At 43.4% G+C, this 24,333-nt stretch overlaps 1 protein-coding gene across 6 annotated transcripts in view; it reads left to right on the top strand.

Annotated features, from left to right (window-relative positions):
* The window catches only part of CLUH (CLUH binding protein of NUMT mRNA), a 380,789-nt gene that overhangs the window by 200,636 nt on the left and 155,820 nt on the right, over positions 1–24,333 (top strand). For all 6 annotated transcript variants that reach the window (XM_078679315.1, XM_078679314.1, XM_078679317.1 and 3 more), the window contains exons 9-10: positions 804–896; positions 1,932–2,626. In XM_078679315.1, the coding sequence (XP_078535441.1) occupies positions 804–896; positions 1,932–2,626 (788 nt within the window). The remainder of the gene's footprint in view (positions 1–803; positions 897–1,931; positions 2,627–24,333) is intronic.

The following is a 24,333-nucleotide window of genomic DNA, read 5'->3' as shown; positions in this document are numbered from 1 at the left end:
CTTATTTATAGAATGTTAAATTGCTATAAAATCACATTTAAATTATTGTTTAGCAAAGGAGTCAAACAAAAGCCAAAGGAAATAAATTGCACATTTTATGCCAGTGCAGTACCTTCATATATTCAGTGAATATCTGCATTTAACATTTAGCATCATCTGACACTGGTGGGTCATTTGATGTGTGGAAAAACATGCTTGCACGAAAACTGACATCAAAATTGTAACATCAACTATATCAAGCACCTAAATGTTTAGCGTTAGTGCCACCTTTGGCAGAGGTCTTGGGTAATTATTGCTCGGAAGGTCACAATTGGCCTGCTTATGTCCAAATCTATCTCATTGTCATCTAATTGAACTTTCTCTTCCCCTACCCTACTTTATGCCCTACAGCACATTAGTACACAGTTGCAGTTCACTATTTCAACTATGAACAAGAATTCCTGTGGAGTAGGTGTCCAAATATTGGCTTTATTTCAGATGAAGAGTGAGAACTCTTCGATCTGAGTATTACTGCTACAAATAAATAAATTATCAGAGTTAAATGCTGCATAACTTGGGCCCTCCTTGCTGGCATTTTTGACTTCGGCAGGTCACAACTTTAAATACGGGAGGTTTATATTTGAAGTCAGTACTTTGAGTAATGGTCAGTTAAAAAACAGTAACTTCTTTTATATTTATAGTGCTATAACATATCAAATATTTTTGTGGGCGGTGCCATATCTATGCTTAATTTTGTGTCTTCACTTCGTATAATCATGAGGCACTTGCACTGCCGCTTTGCTAACAATACCATTTTTTTTCAGACTCGGGACTGGAATGAGGAATTGCAAACCACTAGGGAACTCCCGCGCAAAAACCTGCCCGAAAGACTTCTTCGAGAGCGAGCCATTTTCAAGGTAATGTTATTGTCTGTTCTCTCGCCGAGGTGATGTGCTTTCAAAGTTATCTGACCAGAACCTAAGGATTGGCTGTATTCTTTTTCGTATGTTTTTTTTTTTTTGATGGTGGCACATCTTTATTCAGGTAGAACCGCTGTCATCAAGAGGGCAAGTACAGCAAAGCTGCAGCGCCAAAACACGACGCGCCTCGGGAACTGCCCCCCTCTCCCCGGCACACCACCGCAGCCCAACACACTCGCACCCACCAGACCCAACACGCCCCCCAACGGGCCAATACGCTGCAAGGCTAGCCCCAACCGGACTTCGGGACCCGCAGTGTAGAGATGACTTGTAGTATAGAGATTGCGGCCATAGACATTGTGACACACTGCAAGTCCCAGAATCCAGCTGGGACCGACCCCACAGCGGACCAGCCCACCAGAGGGCGTGCCAGACCAAACAGACACAGGCGTGCCGGACCGCAAGCTGCCGCGGCGCACCAGGAAGAAGGGAGCCAGCCCCGAAACGCGCTGCACTCTAACACCGCAACCCCGCTGCACTCACCCCCCTTTTTTTAATGAAATCTTTTTATTACAGATCATCGACATATCAAGCGATTATTATACACAATTAGGAGACGGTATAAATATCAGGCATTTTAACTAGTAAACAGAATTTCTAGTACACAGTGCAACATGTACAACACTTAGCGGGCCGTGAGGTGTTTTTTCGTATGTTTTGATTTACTTTAAAAAAAAAAAAATAAAGCTATGATCAAAAAGCACATTTGTGGCAGAGCTTGCTTTACTGGTCTAAAGATTTCGTATAAATAACCTATAGGGGGATTCTATTTTGATTTTCATTCATGGTTTGCAATCCTGTTTAGTTGATGAATGTCTGTAAAAGTATTGTCTGTAAAAGTATTGTTCAGAAGATGCAATTACCAAATTTGGAACTATTATCTTTCATCTTAAGGAGTAAAGAACACTAGATCATAAAAGGTAGTCTGTAAAAACACCCACAGTAAAGTGCATCATTTATCCCCCTCCATAGGTGCACAGTGATTTCACAGCTGCTGCTACGAGAGGTGCTATGGCCGTCATTGATGGCAATGTTATGGCAATTAACCCTAGTGAGGAAACCAAAATGCAGATGTTCATCTGGAACAACATCTTCTTCAGCCTGGGATTTGATGTCCGCGACCACTACAAAGACTTTGGAGGGGATAATGCTGCATTTGTGGCCCCCACAAACGACCTGAATGGGGTACGTACCTACAGTGCTGTGGACGTCGACGGACTGTACACCCTGGGCACCGTCGTGGTGGATTACAGAGGGTACAGAGTAACAGCTCAGTCCATCATTCCTGGAATTCTGGAGCGTGAGCAGGAACAAAGCGTCATTTATGGGTCAATAGACTTTGGCAAAACAGTTGTCTCCCACCCCAAATATTTAGAACTGTTGGAGAAGACAAGTAGACCACTTAAGATACAGAAACATAAAGTGCTGAATGATAAGGATGAGGAGGTGGAGCTTTGCTCCTCTGTGGAATGTAAGGGTATCATTGGAAATGATGGTCGCCATTACATCCTGGACTTGCTTCGCACTTTTCCTCCAGATATGAACTTTTTGCCCATGGAAGGAGAGGAAATGCCAGAGGAGTGCCAGAAAATGGGCTTTCCCAAGCAGCACCGGCACAAGCTTTGCTGTCTACGGCAGGAACTTGTTGATGCCTTTGTGGAGCACAGGTAAGAGAAGTAAATAATAGTGATTTGTTTATTGTCACTGATAGTGGTTGATAGCTGTTGCAGCTGTGATAGAAAAATACTTAGTCCAGAGATCATTATTCTTTGGAATATGAGTCCTGTAGTCTTTTCTCATACGTACTGTGCTCAGTCTCAGAAAAGAGGTGGAGAATAATAGGTTGGAGAAAATTAAAGACCGAGGTAGGATATGAGCATGAGATAGAGATGGAAAATAAGTGGAATGGCAAAAGGAGCATTTTTGTTTTGTAGTTTTATATAGTGCGAACATGACCCGAAGGTTTTGGGTATCGGAGCCCTTTACATGAGCGCCAGTTGCGTTACACAAGAACACATTCATTTTTTGTAGGCACGGTTTAGATTAAGTGGTCTACCCAGAATCACAGGATGTTGAGCTTCATTGTCGAGACTTGAACCCAGTTCCCCAGATTAGAGATCGACCGCCCTAGTAGTTAGGCTAAATTATATAATACGAGGAGGACAGAAATCCTGAGGAGGAGAAGAGTTACGTGTGGGAGGGAAGTTGAGGGAAGGAAGAAAGGATGGGAATTTATTTATTTATTTATTTATTTATTCAAAGTTTTATATAGCGCGAACAAGATCTTTACAGATATCAGAGCGCTTCACAGAGACAGGGGTAGGGGCAACAAGACTGAACAGAAATAATGGGAGCAGTATAATAGTCAATAACATAATAGGAAAACAATAGTGTACAGAAAACATACCAATATACAATCAGGTAACAAGTAATATAAGACGGCGCAAAGTCATTGATCCCGTTACAATAGAGTTCAGGTAAACTTTGGATGTAGGGATGGCTTATACCAAATTCTAAGGATAGAGAGAGCAAGGGGTGGGGGCATCAGGCGGGTGATTCAGCAAACTAAAGTGTATTATAGAGTGGTCGGTAGTAGGAGAGTAGCATAATAGTGTCACAATCAAATAAAAATATAGTGCCAAGAATCTGTCAGGAGGTCAAAACTCCAAACGATGCAGAGTCTCTTATCCAACAACTATAAAGTTCAGGTGAACTTGGCCATAAGGATGGTTTTCACCTCTTTCTTGAAGAATGCAGTGGAGGAGATAAGCCTGGTTTCAGGAGGGAGTGCATTCCAGATCCTGGGAGCCATTCCTGAGAAGGAGCGTTTGTATGTTTTTTCCTTCCGGAATCTACGAGGTTTCAGGAGTAGATTTTTTGTACTTCTATTGGATCTCGAACCTCCTGATATCGACAACTTTTGAGCGAGGTAGTTGGGTGCCTTGTGATGCACGGCCGAGTGTGTCATAACGGCAATTTTTAGCTGTATTCTGGCTTCAAAAGGCAACCAGTTTAGAGATTTTAAGTCTGGGGATATATGCGAATGTTTTCTTGAGCCAGTAATGAGTCTCGCGGCAGCGTTCAGGGAGGCTCTTAGGGGTGCTGTTGTGGATAGCGGGAGTCCGCTGAGGGCCACAATTCCATAGTCTATGCGAGGGATGACTAACGCTTGTACAGCAGTTTGGAAGTCCTTGGCTGGGAGGAAGGGTTTAAGTTTCCTCAGTGTGTTGATTTGGAAATTAGCTCCTTTTGTTGCTTTGCTAACGTGCTGTTGCATGTTGAGCTTGGCGTCGAGTGTGATGCCTAGGGATTTCGCAGAATCCACGATGGTAGGTTGGACATTGAGTGCTGTTAGGTTATTGAGCCAGGTTTGGGTGGTGGTAATTTTCGCCGGAGGTGAGATGAGTAGGAACTCAGTTTTCAGAGCATTTAGTTTGAGGTGATTAACGGCCAACCAAGATTGAGTGCTACTAAGTGTGGAATTCAGAAGTTTGATATCTTCCGGGGATCGTAGCTTAAGGTAAAGTTGTGTGTCATCAGCATACATATGGAATTGAACATTGGATGCTTGGAGCAAGGTGGCGAGCGGTTCCATGACGAGGTTGAACAGTGTGGGGGAGAGGGAAGATCCTTGTTCGACACCTAGATCTGCTGGCACAGGTGTAGATAGCACATTGTCGATCTTGAACTTCTGAGACCGGTTATGAAGGAAGGAAGTAAACCATTTGAGAACAGTTCCCGATAGACCCATTCTAGTGCTTAGCAGCTCCAGTAAGTTCTCGTGTTTGACTGTGTCAAATGCTGAAGAGAGGTCAAGAAGGATGAGGAGGCAAGACTCATTCTGATCTAGAATTTGGAGGGCGTCATCAATTATGTGCGTCATAGCCGTTTCCGTGCTATGTTTCGCTCGGAAGCCTGATTGATGAGGGTTGAGGAGGTTAAATTGGTCAATGTGTTTTGTTAGTTGGAGTTGGACACATTTTTCCAGCAATTTGGCCAGGGTGGGGATATTGGTGATAGGGCGGTAGTTGTTCAGGTCAGACGGGTCAGCTGTAGGTTTCTTGAGTATAGGCGTGACTTGCCCCACCTTGAGGGCGTCTGGGATGAGACCTTGTTGAAGGGAGCTGTTGATGATTTTGGTCCAAAGTGGGAGGAGCAGGGGGATGAAGTCTTTTACAGCATTAGCAGGTAGGGGGTCTATGAGGTGATTAGCGGGCTTCAGGGTGCCGAGCAGTTTGCGTATTGCTTCTTCCGAGTATGTGTCGAAGGACAACCATGATGCATTATTTTTAGGTTGAGTGTTAGTCATTCTGGTGTGACTGGGGAATCGGCTTACATCCATGATGAGGTCATTTCTTATGTTGTCCGTCTTTAGCTTAAAGAAAGCAGAAAAGGCTTCACAGTTAGGGGTATCGACTGTTGTGCTGTTTGATTGTAAGGGTTGTGTCTTTGTTTGAGTTTTGATTAGTTCGAACAGCTTTTTTGGCCTGTTTTTTGCTTGGTCCAGCTGGCGGCCAAAGAGGTCAGACTTTGCGCGCTTTATTTTCCTAAAGTAGGCATTTCTCTTGTTCTTAAGCGTTTTGAGATGCAGTGATGAGGGGTCAGATCTCCAGGTGCGCTCTGCCATTCGCATAGCACGCCTGTCATCATTAAGTCTGCCGTCATACCAAGGGTTAGAGATCTTGGTGGAGACTCTCTTCAGTTGCAATGGGGCGGCTTCGTTGACTATTGAATTCATAGAGTCAAGGTAGTGATCGGTCAGTGATTGAACATCCGAGGTACCTGAAGAGGGAAGGAGGAGACTGCCGATGTGGGGAGGCAGGGAATTGCGGTTAAGATTCTTCATGTCCCTTTTCCAGGTCTTGGATTTGGTAGGTTGAGCAGCGTTAAGTTTAACTTTTTCGTTGATAAAGAAAGTGATAATGTGGTGGTCTGACCAGTCACAGGGTTGGACCGCCTCCAGTTGGATAAAGTCCTCTTTGGCGATGATGAGATCGAGTATCGAGCCTTTGTCGTGTGTTGGTCTATCGCATAATTGGGTGAGGTCAAGCGCATTAAGGAAAGTTTTGAGGCTATTCACCACTGCGTCTTTCTGATCGTTCCAGTGAAGATTAAAGTCACCCAGGTAGGAATGAAAAGAGGAACGATAACAGGGGTGTAGGGAAAGTAAAGGACTTTCGGAAGGAATGGGACACATACATTCACAAAACACTGAGGGCACAACTGACAATTGGAGCAAAACAAGCATTGACAAAGAGAAACAGTTTGCCTCATTACTAAGAGTGTCTCTTCATTGTTAATTTGTGCGTTTGCTTTTATATGTCGTATTATGAATGTATAAGTGGATGAACGAGTCAATGGGTGGAATAAAAGATGAATGTGTTCAAGGAGGAGAGATAGTCTGTCTTGTGGAGAGTAATTGAGTACTGAAGAAGATACTTTCAGTTACATGTAAAGCCTTTTTTCTTTGCCTATGTTCTTTGTTTCTGTAGGTGTGAAGTTCCTTTCAAATGAGGATTATAGGAACGGAATCCATTGATTGATCTTAATCCCAATATGAGGAACGGCACCAGTTGAAAAATGCTAAAATCCTCTAACATCTTACTTTGCTTTTAGCTAGACTTTATTGTCCAGCTTACATACATGTGCACTAGTACAACAATTTTGCATCAGCATTTAAAGCAATACCTTGGTGCAAAAACTGTGTTTTCTCACCAGGTGCTTTGTGCAAATGTCAGTTTTTGCACAGTCAAAAGTACCCTGCACCGGTACAAACGTATATATCTTATCTGATCCTTAAGTGGAATACAGGAATAAAATTCGAACTCCTTAATCCAAGAGAGAAGACTCCTTTTATTCTCAAGTATAAATGCGCCATCCTTCATCCATCACAGCAGGACATAACTGATCCAAACCGACAGACCCCAGGCTCAAACTTAAACATTCAGAGTCAGGATATCTAAAAGATTTCACACAAGTGTCTCTATGGCAATATCCCAGCTACAATATATGTACACATGCCAATAATCCACTCTTACCATTGAATAAATGCGGTCAACCCAACCCAACAGAAGTCACAGGACCTGGGTATTAATTGATATAAACAAAGGTGGCCCTAGACATATCGTAATTACAATCAATAAATGAATTCATGTTGATTCTTGTAGGATTAAATCCTGTAACGAGAAGAGAAAAGACAAAAAAAAACAGCCAGATGCGCATACTTATGCAATACCCAAAATAATTTGATTCGAAAAAATATATATAACAATAATCTTAATCAATTCAATATAAACAATTTATTTACATTATATAAAAAGCAATAGAAACGGAGAAGAAAACTGCCAATGCAGTGAAGGAGTGCAAAAGTAGGTGCTCACGTGATGGAAGAAGAGAAAGGCAGAAGTTTCAGAAAAACAATTTCAATAGTTAGTATCCAGCTGAATTCCAAATCTTCTAGCTGAGTAGCACAAGATGGCCTGCCAACCACAATTTGATCACAAAACAAATTATTCCTGATGTCTGATTTAGTGTAACTGTTACCGTACAGACAATCAAAAACTGGGGAAGGGAAACCGAAGTGCAGGCCCCAGAAGGGGGAGAAAAACTTCGACGTTTCGACCCTGGCGCAATTGAGGGAAGATTAACACCTCTGCTACGGGTCTTCTTCAGGACTAGAGGAGGGGAAAGGGGGTACCTAGGTAGTATGGGAGCTTGCGTCCCAGCAGTATTTCAGGCAACCCATCAATGGTATGCCAGGTTTTCAATAGATGTGTTAGAACGATGTCTTAATGTCAATCTGTGTCTTGATTAAACAAGTACCACACTGGAAATAAATTCCAACCACTTTCCGATAAAAACTGGGAAACAAAAAGAGACAAAGTCAAGCGACAACCCGACGTTTAGAGTTTAGACAATTCCGTCGTGTACACCCACACGGCGGAATTGTCTAAACGTCGGGTTGTCGCTTGTTTGGTGACCGAATATTACAGGAACTTGCCTTGAATGACTTGGACAAAAATTCTATGTATTAGATGTTTTGTTTGTTCAGCGTTGAAGGATACAGTGTTCCAAAAATATTGTGCACCTTATCTTTGTTCCCTTGAAACTTGCTCTGCATTTTTCATTAAACAATGTCGGATAGCGACAACACCGAATCCGGTGGAGCTGCAGGCGAGAACGCCGTACCAGCATTTAACTTTACTGGTTTTGAAGAAACAGATGGGAATGCTATATTCATTCCTATTAATTTAAGGAGAACCATCATTCTAAAACATATAAGACATGGTCTAACACCAAGAGGTGGTAGAGCAGTTTTTGTGATAGAGGCACATGAATCTCACCAGACAGAGGTATTCTACTCATGGATAATATTCCCTGAATCAAATCCAGTAACTAGAATGTTTCACTTCTACAAAGAAGATGATCCACCAGAGGAACATATTCCCTTTGAGAATATTGAAATTCCACTCACATACCAGGAGCATGAGCTCTGGTTTAAAGGCGCCCTAAAACATTTAAATCACATTACCAGGCTCGGTCCACTAGGTAGACATTGGAGGAACATGGCCGGTTTTAGCAGGTTGCACACCTCATCCTGAAATCGGAAACATGACCGCCGTAGAATTACTTGTTCAACTCAGAGTTAATCAAAATCTACAGTCAGTTAGTCCAATATGTCATGCGGACTCTCACAGCTCAACCTCCAACAGTTATTCCAAAACAAACCTCTCACCAGGGGAATACACTAAAAATCACTACACAGACTTTACACACAGTCATGGGTAAATTACCCGCAAAACTTGAACAAATTCCATATTGGGTAGCTCAAAAAATTACTCAAATCGAAGCAGTGTTTCCTGATACTAGCCCTTATTACGAACACAGAATCTTAACGATCTGCTTGCCAATGGGGATCACATCACATCTGGAAGACTGCACCTCTCGGGGTACAGTCTTTGCTACTATCTACACCAAAACACATGGTGTTCCGTCTATGGCGGTAATACCTGATGTCCTGAAACAAATTCAAAATGAATACGGGGCAAAGCCTGCTCTGAATTTGGATATGAAATAACTGTAAGGTTTCGAACAGGTCGCAGCAAAAATATTATCTAATATTAAAGGAGAAGCAGCATTGGTGGCGATCCGCCAGAAATTAAGGGAATTTGATGTAACAGAACAACAACAAGCTCTAGCCAGAATAATTGAAAAATCCTATGAAGAATTAGGCAGAGTTGGGTGGGAGACCAGTTAAACCACAACAGTTTGAGAGTTCTGAAAAAGACTCCGTTAAACACACTCCTACATCTTCTAAAAAGAAGTGGGAAAATAGCAAACAACCTTCCAAAGAGAAGCGTTCTCATTCCCGAGGTATGTCTCCTCAAAAGGAGCCCATTGAAAGTAGGTACAACCTCAGGAATAGGGATAATTTGAGAAAACCTGACAGATTGCAAGATACTGATACACGTTCCTCTCGTACCTTTCAGATATCAGCACAGACATCCGAAAGAAGAGGACGGTCAGACAACAAAGAAGAACGTGTGAAGTCCAAAGACGACCAACACGTTTAGAAACACAAACTAAAACTTCAATTCTCCAAGAAGAAAGTAGCAGGCCTAAAAATCAGGCATGCCGAGGAATCTGAGAACACAACTCAAGAACAGAGAATGGGCTCAGACAATGTTGGACAGCGTAGCTGAAGTAACAATAGCTCGCCAGAACCCGAAGGGACTTCTAGAGAAAGTGGACTTGAATGAAGACATTGAAGTTGAAATTGCAGACATTAGGGTTAGCTCTCCACATAGGGTGAATTAAATAACACTCCAAATGGAGGGAGACATACCAAAAAAAGTGAAACCACTCTTTTGGGAGCGACTTTCAAAGGGTTATGATATACTTCTAGTAGAGCGGGACTGGCCACCAGAATTTGTCGGGGAGTGCCCACATGGCGAAGACCTCATTATGCCAGCCTTCTCCAACCATGTTCCAGTACATTTAAAATATACTTATACCAGGAAATGGGCAGTAGCCCAAGCCCCAGCATTATATAAAAATCATATAGGATGGGATGAGGATGCACCTCACCATAAAATCCAGTTACAAAATCAACCAACTGCACAAGGGCAGTAACCAGATAAGCAAGAAGCTAAAAAACAGGTCAGGGAGATTTTAGATCCACTCCAATACCAAGGGGTGATTGAAACATGCACCTCATCAATGAACAATCCTTTGTTTCCTGTTTCTAAACCAGACAATACACATTGTCTAGTTTTGGATTACAGACATCTAAACTCTTGTTGCAAAACATTTGCAGTGCAAAATGCACACAGTACAGCATTAATAGATAACATTGTGCGTAAAAAATATAAAACCACATTAGATATTTCAAATGGTTTTTTTTGTTGTCAAAACATTGCACCTGAAAGTAGGCATTTGACCGCTTTATCAATAATGGGGACCCAGCGTCAATTCTGTCGTCTCCCTCAAGGATTCAAGAATAGTCCGGGGTTATTCTCAGCTAGGGAAACAGAGTTACTACAAACTTATGATGACGAGGCATTGTCATATTTCGATGATATCTATCTGACAGAAGATGACCTGGATAGGCACTTGAACAGGGTGAACACCATTATACTGGGCTTTGCCTCTGAAGGCTACAAATTCAATGTCAAGAAATCAAGAATTGCCCATCTCAACGTCCTTTTCCTAGGATATGAACTATCAAGTGAAGGCAAAACCCTGGCAGCCAACTTTTTAGAAAAGTGTGCTATGCTCCAACCGCCAAAAATGCTGAAAACTTAGTCGATTCTAGATTTCCTGAATTTTGGAAGAACTTATATTCTAAACTACGCAGAAAGGGTTAAACCTCTCTACGAATTAATCAAACCTGATTTTAAAACAAATTGGACACAAGAACACACAGAAATTTTGCATTCACTTCAAAGTGTCATGTTATCAACTAATCCCTTACAAACACACGTAAACGTACGCAACTTAGTGATCCAAATCATTCCGGGTCAATGCGGATTCACCTACTTAACTTTTAACGAAGGTGAAAAGTACCGATTGCATACAAATCACATTTGTACACACAAGCAGAAATTAAATTCACTTCTATGGAAACAATTCTGACAGCAGTTCAAACAGCTGTAGCAAAAGAGAGAGCCCTAGCAGAGGGAAAACGCATTATGGTCGTAACTCCTGTACCAGCCTTAGAGGCAGTTACAAAAGCGAGCATTCCGAATGCAAAAGCTTCACATCCAATATGGATACAATGGGTTAATTCTCTTGCTGCAACTGATGTTGAATACGTTTTTGAACCTTATTTAAAAACACAAGCATTCCTGCAATACGAACAAGAAAGTCCTCTGCCTACTGAAATTCTACCTCTAGACCAGTATGAATGTATAATTTATACTGACGGATCTGCACAACCCGCTATGGGGGGGGTAAGCAGGCTTATAGTGCAGCTTGCGCGATCGTTAAAGGTCGTATGCGCAATGGCAAATTCAGACCTATGCAATCTCTAGAAGATTGTACAGCTCAGCGAGCTGAACTACAAGCATTAATAATGGCACTTGAGAATACGGATCGCAAATTCCCCACACACAGTGTGCAATTCTTTTTACTGTGTTAAATCATATAATGAATATTTACAGAATTGGCTTCAAAACGGTTTCAAAGATGCAAAAGGTGGCACAATCAAGCATAAAACGCTTTGGGAATAAGTAGTTCAGTTGCGAAACAGACTACAAAACACTCACATGATACACACGCTGAGTCATCAATGTGATGGCGTTCACGTTGAAGGGAATTCATTGGCTGATGAAGCCACGAATGGGGCTGTGCATACGGCTTCCGTAGCTGCAATCACTCATTCAAAAACGAAAATCGACAGTGAAATAATACTGGCTGTCGATGCTTCAAGCAAAGGCAGCGGTGCAGCGTTACCTAAACGGGTTTCCACTCAAATACTCTTGTATAACTGATACAAACAATGTTCCGTTTGCTCGAATCCCTGGAGTGGGGGATAGGGTAATTCCAAACTTGCATGCAGATGTTTCCCTCACAGTATCGTTATTAAAACAGAGGTGGCCAGGCATTAGGAAACAGACCCACAACTATGTTTTGGATTGTGAAATATACCAAAAGATGAAAGTCTCTACTGTGAAACGTCCTGCGCAGACGCCCCTGTTAATCTTCGATAAACCTTTATCTAGTTTACCTGGACCACTGCGGTCCCTTACAAAGGGATGGTAACTACAAATATATCATGGTCACAGTGGATTCGTGTTCAAGGTTCCTTTAGATGTGGCCACAGCGCTCGGCTGACGCTCGAACTGTTATAAAAGATTTGCAAATCTTTATCGGCACATACGCAGTAGGCACACTACACTCTGACCAGGGCCCCGCGTTTAACTCTCGAGCTTACAAAGAAGGCATGGCCAGTTTGGGTGTTGAATTGCGGTATTATTCTTCATTCCATCCTGAGGGAAATTTAGTTGTGGAAAGAAAAAACTATGACATAAAGCAGTCTATAACACAACGGCCCGAAAGCGCTAGGATGCCTGGTCTCACCTTGGAGGTGCCCAGTAAGGGGGCATCTCACAGGGAAAGCCAGGAAGGGTTCCACAGCGGTATACAGCGCCAAGATACCTTTCAGGTGGTAGTGCGCTTTACAAGTATACACACATTTACATTTACACATTTACATAACAGCTAGGGTATTCGGTTCGGGTGAAGGGTGGGTCAAACATCTTTATGGGGTCCAACATGCATTAAACAACTTGCCAAGTGTCGTGGGGCTGATCCTTGCATTCACACTGTGTTAAGTTGACAGGAGCTTATTAGAAGTTTAAACGCCATTTTTCCTTTCTGCTGCCTTTTGCACACCGCACACATTATAATAAATGTTTAGAGTTTAGAAGAGTGTTTTACTTCACACGAGAATAAGATGTTTTTCTGTACTAGCAGCCTTGCTTGGTAAGCCTAGTCTGAACAGTGAGTGCCGAGGCCTTCAAGGTTATTTCAACACATTGGATGTTGTTCGGACTGATCAGCGCACGTTCTAGACATAACACATATGCAGCTGTGGCCACCTTTGAGATTGGCACGTTTAATAATGCACTGCATAGGCATGATCACACACACATGGAGAACAATCGCATGGTGAGAGCTGGTGTAGAATCTGATGTGATCCACTTCTGCTAAATATCAGAGGTATGGGTGCGCCTATGTAATCCCAAGAGACCTTCGGTAGATATAAAATAACCTACTAGCAAGGGAGGGTGAAATATAGGTATATTTTAAACCTGTTTCCATTTAGCAATATAACATGCTTCCACCCTTTGTATTTTATGGAATAGTAACTATGCTGATAATCTTGTTGCTTATAATATGTCTACTTGAGTTAGCTAAAATACTGCGCATGAGAACACGGCAGTTGAAAATAAACATTTCAAACTTGCACGTGTCTTCTTTTACTCCCTGTTTTGGACTGGTGTGAGAGTATAACGAAAGAGTGTTCATGTGTTCCCCATTGCCTGAGGTAATCTAAGTTCCATGTTCTGGGTTGTCTAATCATTGGTGGTATGGAAGAGCCAATGAGACACTGATGCTAGTCTGGTAGGGGATATTGGGTACTAAGGTGAGTTTTGGCACACCCTAATTCACTGAGGTTCCAAGTTTCTATGCACAGTTCTGTGTAGGAGCGGAATCCCTGCTACATGGCGCCCTAACGATGGTGGTCTTATTACATGACGCTTGAGTAGTACTTCAATCAGTCCTTAGCCCCTTCACTATTGTTTCCGGATAACAGTGGTGTCGGACAAACCTACCTATAGTTACTTAGGTCTTTTCAAGCTTGAATCTTTCAAAACGGTTTCCTTTTGAAATACTACCCAGTTGTGCTACATTGTTTTACATTGTATCTCTTATTCTCTGTGTCGCTATGGCTAACGTTGACATACCGCAGCATAGTCGCATTGCGTTCCGCAATCATTTGCAAGCTTATAACGTTGGTTTGGAGGGCATGGCAGTTATTTTGGTGGTGAGTGCTGAGGTTACTTACCCGTTTGAGATTTTCTACTCATTGGTGACGTTTCCTGCAGCAGATGCGGCTACTCAGGTGTTTAACACTTACACTCACACTGCCGTGCCTGGGGAATATGTCCCTTATAGGACACAGGAGATTCTGATTTCTGCCTGGCAGCACCGCTTTTGGTTTGATGGCGCCCTTTCCCACAATGTAACGGCGGCTAGATTGGGTCATTTGTCCATTCCGGGCGATACTTGGCCAGTTTTGCCTGGATACACCCCGCATCCTCGTGCAAGTTGCTGTTGCAGAATTGCGGACCCTATATAACTCTTCTATTAGCGTTATTCGGGCCCTTGTTCAATATATAGCCCGCAATTTCCAGGGCGGGCCCCTGGTGTTGCGGGACTTCCAGCTGGACCGAGCAGAATGAAACTTAGTCCTGTGATAGTCAATGCAGTAATGGGCAAGCGTCCCCAGGATAAGAATGATATGCCTTTTTGGCTTGCTGAGAAGTTTGACCAGCTGGAAGCAGTATTTCCTAATTCGACTCCCGTAGAAAAACACAGGATGGTGGTGGGAGTGGACCCAGAGGTCGGGGTGGCCAGCAGAGTCGCGACCAGCCTCGCCCGAAAGACGGAAAAGGCAAACAGAAAAGACCCCAGTTTCAGAAAAAGAAAGTTGCCGCTTTAACATCGAGATATGCCACAGATAGTGAAAACGCAGCTTCGGAATCAGACATGGGCACTGACGTTGTTGGACAGCGCGGCGGAGATTACCATAGTGCGAGAGGCCCTGCGTCCACTACTGTAAGTGACAGCGACTGGTCAATATGTTGTTGTAGAGACAGCTGATACTAGAGTAGCTCCCCCTGATAGGCTTTTTGAAATTATCCTTTTAATTGAAGGTGACCTACAACGTACCATAAAAGGTGTATTTTGGGAAAATCATACAACTGACTGACTGACTGACTGACTGAATTATTTTTAAAGCGCGCTTATGCCGAGGCGTCTTTGCGCTGTAGAAAGAAGAAAATACAGATAACAATTAGGGCATAGAGAAGAGCCAGGTTGTTAGCGCCTTCCTGAAACTAGTTCTGTTTGTGTCAGAGCGCAGCGCGATGGGCATGGTGTTCCATAGTTTCGATGCCTGGAAGGAAAAGGATTTGCCGCCCCATTGGGCTCTCTTTATTCTGGGCAAACGAAGTAAATCTTGGCTGCCAGATCTTAATGTGCGCGAAGGCACATAGCGAGGAAAGAGATTAGTGAGGTCCTCTGATCCTTTTCCATTGAGAGATTTATGGACCAGACAGAGGAGGGCCTTAAATTGAACTCTACGCCTGACCGGGAGCCAATGAAGTTCCCGTATGGCTTGGGATGTCGGGTGGCGTTTGGGAAGGTTAAGTAAGACTCTAGCTGCTGCATTTTGAATTGACTGGAGTTTTGCAAGCTGTTTTTACCCCGTGCCTAGATATAGTGCATTACAGTAGTCTACACGTGACATTATTAAGGCTCCCATCACTGTTTTCCTCAGAGTAAGAGGAATGTATGGTAGGATTTCCCGGAGAACCTTGATAGTATAGAAGCAGGCCGATGTGACCTGCCTGATCTGCACTGTACAGGTAAGTTCCTTGTCCATCACGAAACCAAGTTTCTAATCTTTTTTTGCTGGGACTGGGCATGTGCCAGCTTCTGGAGGCCACCAAATGTGACTCCAGATAGATGTTTTTTGGCCAAACTCAATCACTTCCGTTTTTTCCGTATTGAGTTTTAAGATGTTTTCACTCATCCAGCTCTTGAGTAGGGTTAAGGCCGTGTCTGTAATGCCTAACGTTTCAAGTCTGTTCAATAGGACCCCATGATTAACAGTATCAAATGCTGCTGTTGGGTCTAATAGAATCAGGGCAGCTCTTCCACCCTCGTCCATAGTCCTCCGAATATCCTCTGTTGCCATAATTAAGGCGGATTCCGTAGAGTGACATGCCCTGAAACCATGTTGCGTGGAGTCTAATAGGTTGTTATGATCTATATATTGCATGAGTTCCCGATTCATGGCTCTTTCAAGAATTTTGGCTGGTAAGGGAAGGCAAGATATCGGCCGATAGTGCTTAGGTTCCATAGGGTCCAGGGCCTCTTTTAGCAGAGGGGTCAGAATAGAGCTGATTATCTCAGGTACCAAATGTAGTATGTACAGAGGGCAAGGGTCCAGGGGTGATCCCGATTTTGTCTGGGTTAGCAGGCTCGCCACCTGTGTTTCATCTAGATGTGAGAAATGCGATAATTTGTTAGTATCAGGTAATGTGTCCTCTCTGTGGCTCATTGATGTTCTAATGGATGAAATGTGGACATCATCATAGACCGCCTGGACTTTTTGCTGGAAGAACAGTGCTAAATTTTCCACAAAGTTCTGATCTGGGGCAAAGATGGTATCACAGGGACTCTTAGCTAGATGTGCAACAGTTTTAAATAATTCCGTAGAGGAATTTGAGGCCTCTTGAATTTTTTTGTAAAGAAGGCCGATTTGGCCTGTTCTATCTTTGTCTTGTATTCAAGTAGGACTCTAATATATTCTATCCTATTTTGACAGCTATAATCAGATCACCAGATCCGCTCATAACGTCAGCATTTCATTTTAATTAGTTTGACGTCCGGAGTGTACCATGGGAGGTGACTGAGCGTCTTCCAGGTTTTTTCGATTCCTCTGGGGCCAGCTCGTCTATCGCTAGGCTAATCCATGCATTAAAGTGGTTTTGCCCCACTGTTACTGTCATAGGTTCCAGATAATGTTTTTTTTTTTAGATAGAACATTGGCAAGTTGATTCGCTTGAAGCTTTTTCCAGGGACGTGTTTTGACTGGGAGAAAGTGATCCCTACGGCGAGCAATTGAGAGATTGGTTTGTAGATTAAAGAGAATGGCTGCATGGTCGGACCATGGAACTGGCATAATAGATGTTATCCTGATATGGTCATTGTTTGTAAAGATACCGTCAAGCGCTTGGTCAGCTATGTGCGTTGGTTTAGAAACTATCTGATCCATCCCAAAGTTATGGAAATTGTCAATTAGAGTGGCCACTTCGGTGTTATTATTCTCCTCTAAATGAAAATTTAAATCACCTAAGACCGTAAACGTGGCTGCGTCCAGGGTTGATTCCAAAAAAGTATGGAGTGCTTTAATGAAGAGGGCTCTTATTCCCGGGGGTCTGTAAACCAGTAGACCCGAAAATATTATTTGATTTCTGTCCTTAACATAGAAGGTCATAGTTTCTGCCTCCAGACCTAATTGTGGAAGCACGTTTACTTTGAAATAGGAGCGGTGAATTATTGCTATTCCGCCTCCCGTTGAGCAGTTCTATCAGCACATGCCACCGAGTAGCCGTTTGGAACAGCTATATTCCAGTCAGGCCCTGACGAATCGGTGCCCATGTTTCCGTAAGGAACACGAGGTCAGCAGAGTTGTCTGTTATCAATGCCCCTAACTCATGTTTATGTTTCGACATTGATCTCACATTTATTAAGATGTTATTTAGCATTTTATGGTTGTTATCCGTGTGGCTACCTTACTATGGGTGTATTTACTAGTAGACGTGGGTGATGGTTCGTGATTTTAGATTTGTTCTCAACAATGCTCGCAGGTTGGTGGCCCTGAGAGGGAGATATGGGTGCGCTTTTTAGCAGAAACCCACAGGAAGTGCAGTTAAAGGTGTTAACGATACCGTGGTCATACAAGATTGTCGGATGTTCACAGGATCTTGAGTCTAGTTTAAGCAGTTCATCCTTGGACAGACTGATTAGAGGAGAGCGGGCAGGGGTTTAGGCACTGGGCGCGGGTCCGGCGCGGACTGGCGCAGACGGGCTTGCCTTTGGCGCGCCTACGGCGCGCCACCGGCGCACCCGCTGCATGCGTCCGGCCGAGAATTGGGCTAAGTAGGCTCTTGCCCGGAAGTCACATCAGCTAGAGCGCGTCCCCACCAGTCCAAAGATGGCGGCTGTGCACACTCACACCGAAAACCCGGAGTTACCCTGCTCTCCCTCCGCAACAAACGGGACTTCCCGCGGCGGAACAGGGATACGGGTACTAAGGTAAGTGCAGAGACGATTTAAATTCAATTGTACAAGTGCTGTGGCAATTTTAAAAAGCATCAACAATTTTTAAAAATGTAGTAATAACAATTTAAAAATCGCGGCGATTTAGCTAGCAGCAGTGGTGATGATGGTCTAAGACCTAGGGCAAGGTGCATCCGCTATGACATTTTGTTAGCGGAGGCTGACTGGCCCCCACCTTCTGTTCTTGCAGCTCCCTAGTTTCGCACACACAGTCTCAAAGGAGCATGCGCTGAATTTTGCAGAAGAGTGGGCCAAGGCCCTTGCGCCGGCTCTGTACTGTACTCACTGTGGTTGGGATACATTTTCCCCACACCACGAGATTCCCTTACGGTCTATGCCACAGCCCCAACCTCAATATCCTATACGGCGTGAAGAGAAGGCTTCCGTGGCGGAAATCCTTGCACAATTAGAATATCAAGGAGTAATTGAAACTTGTGTGACACCGATGAATAACCCACTTTCTACTGTGACCAAGCCTGGACGGTACGTACCGTTTGGTATCTGATTACCGGCATTTAAACTCGCATTGCCGTACCTGTGCAGTACAGAATACCGACGGCTCAGCTTTAGTAGATGGTCTTGTGTGCAAAAGGTTTAAAACCATACTTGACATATCCAATGTTTTTTTGCTCAAAATTTGTCAGGACTGAGTTCCCAGTGGACCAGTTTTACCGGTGGCAGCAAACAACGCCAATTTAAACGCCTGGCCATGGGCTATAAGAATAGTCCGGGTGTGTTTGCTGCTCGCATTGTATCTCTTTTGGAGAGAGTTGACCCAGATGCGTGTTCGTATGTGGATGATATCTATCTCACAGACGACGAAATTTGGGCGCATCTGTGTCGCATTGACCGCATTATTTGTAATTTTGCGGACTTCGGTTACAAATTCAACTTTGCAAAGTCTCACATTGCAGAGTACACAGTGTTGTTTCTGGGCTATGATCTCAACAATGAAGGTTGAGGATTAGCTCCTCACTTCTTGGAGAAATGCGCACAGCTGCGTGCTCCTACAACACTGAAAAATTACAGTCCTTGCTGGGATTTTTGAATGTCGGGCGTACATATATTCCCGAATATGCCCAGCGTATCAAGCCTTTGTATGCTTTGATACAACCTACTTTTACCAAATCGTGCTGGCTGCCTGAACATTCAGCCATTTTGCAATCTTTGCAGGCTGATCTTCTAGAATCTAAATTCTTACTGACTCGTGATAACCACACCAACCTGGTGATAAGAATCATCCCTGGAGCGGTGGGTTTCACATACCTTACTTTTTACGAAGGTGACACAGTACCTATCGCTTACAAGTCGCACTTGTACACTTCGGCTGAAATGCGGTTTTCTACTGTGGAAAAAGTTTTGACAGCAGTGCAAATGGCGATTCTTAAAAAACGTGCACTGTCGCAGGGAAAACGCTTGTTGGTTGTTACCCTGTATCCTGTACTAGAGGCAGTGACGAAAGTCAGTGTACCAAATTCTAAAGCTTTGCGCCCACGGTGGATAAAATGGGGTGCATCATTGACGTCTCCGGATGTCACGTTTGTTTTTGATGCCTCCTTGCAGTCACAGGAGTTTTTGCAGTATGAGTTTGTTCATCCTGCACCATTGACTATGCGGCCTTTGGAGGATTTCCATTGTATCATTTACACTGATGGTTCAGCGCAAGTTGCGCATGGGTCTAAGCACGCATACGTTTCAGCTTGCGCCATTGTGGTAGGTACCATGGTGAATGATGAGTTCAAGTAAGATGTCGTACATACGCAGACATTAGGGGACTGTACCGCACAATCGGCAGAGATCCGTGCTCTGATGCTTGCATTGGGGTACGCTGATCCTAGTGTGACTACTCTTATTGTGAGTGATTCGTTCTACAGTGTCCAGTCTTACAATGAAAACCTATTCTTTTGGATTCAGAATGATTTTCGTGATTCCAAGGGTAGCATAATAAAACATGAAATGATCTGGGTCCGAGTGGCTGAACTTAAAGAGCAGCTGCCACTCGTGTATGTAATTCATACTCTTGGTCATCAACGTGTGGGAGTTCACGCTGTTGGCAATAGTTGGGCCGATGAGGCCGCGAAAACAGCAGTATTGACATATTTGGTTGCAGCAGTTACACGTTCCAAAAGTATGATTGATGACGACATCTTGGCAGCTGTTGCCGCTACTGAGAGGGGAAGTAAATATCCTAAGGGGTTCCCTTCAAAGTATTCTTATCATTTAAGTCCTGAGAAAGTTCCTTATGTGAAAATACCGATGTTGGTGAAAGATTGATTCCCAACGCGAACCGCAGGTCCACACTGATTACAGCTACCCACGAGGGTGTTGCGTCTGCAGGCGTTTCAGCTACTGTGTCTCAGTTACAACAGCGTTTCTGGTGGCGGTGACTGTACAACAGATGCGTGACTATGTCCTTCAATGGGACATTTGTCAGCAGATTAAGACTTCGACTGCTACGCGTCCGCCCCAGACACAGTTGTACATTTCTAATAGACCACTTGGTTGTGTTTATTACGAACATTACGGTCCTTTTTCCTCTGATACTGCGTATAAGTACATCTTAGTTGCAGTTGATTCTTGCACACGCTTTGTTTGGGTGTGGCAACACCGCAGCGCTGATTCGCAAACTGTCATAAGAGACTTGCGTATCTTTGTAGGGATTTTTGCCTGAGGCACCTTCCATTCGGATCTGGGTCCAGCGTTTGCCTCTAAGGCGTACAAGGATGCCGTTACTTTGTTGGGGGTCCAAGTCAAGTTTTCGTCTTCTTACCGACCTGAGGCTAATAGTGTTGTGGAACGAATGAACCGAGATTTAAAGCAGTCTTTGACAGGTAGGGTTATAGGTACTGGCAGGAACTGGCTAGCCCATCTCAATGGCGTACAGCGTGCACTTAATAATCTCCCTAGAAGGTAATTGGGTGGGCAGACCCTATACGAAATGCTCTTTGGTATCAAAATGTTCGTCCCGGACCTTCAAGGTCTAGACCAGGCGGCGGTTGCTGCCCCCTTTGACGTAGACGAACATTGTCATGTTTTACAGAATCTACAAGAGACGAGAGATAGTCTTGCAAAGGAACACTTGCCCTCCACATCTGATGCTGCATTGCAGATTCCGGTAGTTGGCTGGCTACCCAAAGTTGGAGAACTGGTTCGAGAGAAGATCGAAAACAAGAAAGAATTTGGTCCCTCATATCGAGAACCAGTTCCTGTACTTGGCGTGCAGGGCACAAGAACAGTCATTTTACCACCGCTTCGAGGGCATAAAGAAAAAGGTACATCTCCATTGACAATGTCAAACTACACAGAGTGGCCGAATCTTCTTAGTATGACACCAGTGGTCTCCTGTCCATTTTTTTTTTTTTAGACATTCAGTTTTGGCCCCAGCTCATAATACGAGGCCTGACGTTGCCCTCAAGATGCCTGCAGTTCCAGTCCTTTATTGAGTTCTCCACCTGATGCTCGTCTTGATGAGACTGAGTATACTTACCCCACAGTCTTATCGATGCCTGATCTGCAAACTTGTTTGGCTACAGAGTCCAGATTTTCATTTGACACCGACTCTCACACATCAAAGACCCCTTAAAAAATTTCAGTTTTTGCAACATGGTTTAAAAACATTTTTTGATTCCTCCTTGGACATACGTTTGGTTGGTGCTTTTTTCAATTTACTTGTTAATGTCAATTGGGTTTGTGGTGTATTTTTTCCGCCTTGTCAACGGACACTATGTTGAAGAGAGAACATGTATTCGACATATTAATGGACCGTGTGGAGAAGCGTGGCTCACTGGTTAGAGGAGGCAGACCCTGATGCAGAGGTCAGACCCGGGACCAGGGTTCAATTCCCAACGCGGCAGGGTCTTGAGCCCAAATGTCCACGGACTCGATAATTCTCGCCTCGGTGCCTACTCGAATCATGGGTTCACACTCTGCAGCTCTGGGCAATAGCTTGCTTAATCTCCACTACGGCCCCCGCGCGGCGGGATGCCTGGTCTTCACCTTGGGGATGCCCAGTAGGGGTAATCTCGCAGGGAAAGCCAGGACGGGTTCCCAAAGCAAGCGCTAAGAGACCTGTCGGTGATTTGGCGCTATATAAATCAAAATTAACATAACATAACATAACATTGGCACCCCACTCCTCATCACATGGATTGAAGAGGGACCTGGCTTTTGTTAACATTACTGCTTGGCCCGTCTTAGATGGGCTTGTGTGGGATGCTATTAGATTTCAAATCCACTGACCCACAAAGGTTATTAATGTCCCAAATGTTCTGAGGGTTTCTATGGGTGATGTGATTAAACAAAATATACGTTCTGATGATTGGGATATTCAGGCCGTAGAAGCTTTGTTTTCTGATTTGAAATATTATGCTGCCTTTGATGCTGAAGATTTGTATTTAGATTCCGCAAATTATGGTGATTTGTTTTGTTATCAACACTTTGGCAATCACTAACTTCATAAGGCTAACACCAGGAGGAATATGGTTAATTATACTCAATGGGAACATTGTCCTGCTCCTGTTGCAGGCAGCTCCCCTTCTCTTTTAAAGAGGTTTACTTACTTTACTGATTTTAATCAGTCAAATCCCAATGCATTTTATTTTAAAATGAGCGAAAAATCCACTTCCAAGGTTAGACTTACCCACACTAAATTATTGTATTCGAAGTCCTTTCTAGACCAATTGGCTGTTGGGGGCTATGAACTGTGGAAGGATGCAGTTGATCTTAAATCTGTTTGGGGTTCTAAAAGTTGGCAAGTGCAAGGCACTGAGGCTTTGCATCGTGCATGTCTCATCTCGAACCATGCTTTAGATTGGCTACTACTAAAAAATTAAATGCTCCTTCTTTTCCTGAATTAGAGGAATACTTTTCAATTAGAGATTTACAGTCGCTGTTATTGAATTCTAGTTTTAATATATCCGGTTTGGATCCTAAGGGTTGGTTGCTGTGGCATAAAAGTGCAAATTCTTGCCAAAATCGCTTTCTGGGTTTAGCTCAAGGCTACACACAGGTTATGGTCGATCCCCATTTTGAAAGTGGCCATTCTGTGACTACCTATTCTGTAGGCAAATTATGTCAGAGTTGGCTCAAACATTCCACTTTAGCGTCAGTTAAACTTCATTTATATAAATTGACTGACGATGTTGATCTAAATAATTTTGTCAAGGGCATGGCTTCCGGCAGATCCAAAAGGTGGATATATGCTATTTACAACGAAGTTTTGAAACTGTCCCAGATTGAGGCTGCTTCCCGTATTAGAGCAATTTATCAAGCAAATTTAGAAAAAGTGCTAGCAGTTGTAGATAACAGCATTAACACGCTTTCTTCCCGCATTTACACATTAGATAATATTGTTTCGTCTGTTGTTGATATTGTGCAAGATGATGTCTGTTTTGTACCATGGTCAAAATCAATTGCGTTCTATTATGCAGTTTGCCTGGACTTTGCAAACATTGAAATCAGGAAAAGTGCCATGGCACTAAATGAATGCTTCATCTTTGTTTGCCCCTTTTAATTTAACTGACAAGCAACGTTTTATGTCTATGAAGGATGCAACTTTTTCTATGTTACATATTGAAAAGTTAGAACCGTTACCATTTTCTGTGGCCGAAACAAATTCAGCTGTGTGGCTTATCCATGGGCTGATCACATTACTTTTGCCCCTGTTCAAGTTCGAAGACTGCATGAAGCACTACGCCATTGGCAGGTATGAACCTTTGGGCACCGCTTATCTTCATGAAGCTTGGTGTCTACCATTTACCTATAGGTGCCTTAGGGAGGGAAAAGAGGTTTATTTGAATGGAGAGGGTTGCACTACAACACCAAATCACTCGTTAATGTGTAGAAATATCCAATTGCATGGCTCTTGTAATCAGAATGAGCCGAATTTAGCCTGTATTTTAAAAGGTACCCCGGCACCTACTATCATATCCACATTTACATTACTAGCAAAATAATGAGGATTGTTGTGGGATGGTAGCCGGCATTCCTTATGTGGTTACAGTCAGTGAACATGTAGTCTGTTGTAAAAACGTAATATTTCCTCCTCCACATGGGAAGCTCGATGTTTCCATCTGGCCGTTGATTCCGACCTTGAAAGCAGAGTTCAACAAGTTGAGTCGCAAAAGAGCTCTATTAGCTCAGAAAGAAGTCACCCTCACATCTGCTCGTGAAACATTTGTCCTTCACGTGGCAAACACCCGCACAGAAGTGCACGCTTTATTAAATACGGATTTGC

Source organism: Lissotriton helveticus, chromosome 3_1, assembly GCF_964261635.1.
Source record: "Lissotriton helveticus chromosome 3_1, aLisHel1.1, whole genome shotgun sequence".
NCBI classification, from domain to species: Eukaryota; Metazoa; Chordata; class Amphibia; order Caudata; family Salamandridae; genus Lissotriton; species Lissotriton helveticus.
The sequence above is the reverse complement of the archived record's forward strand: the minus strand, read 5'-3'. Positions and strand labels throughout refer to the sequence as shown.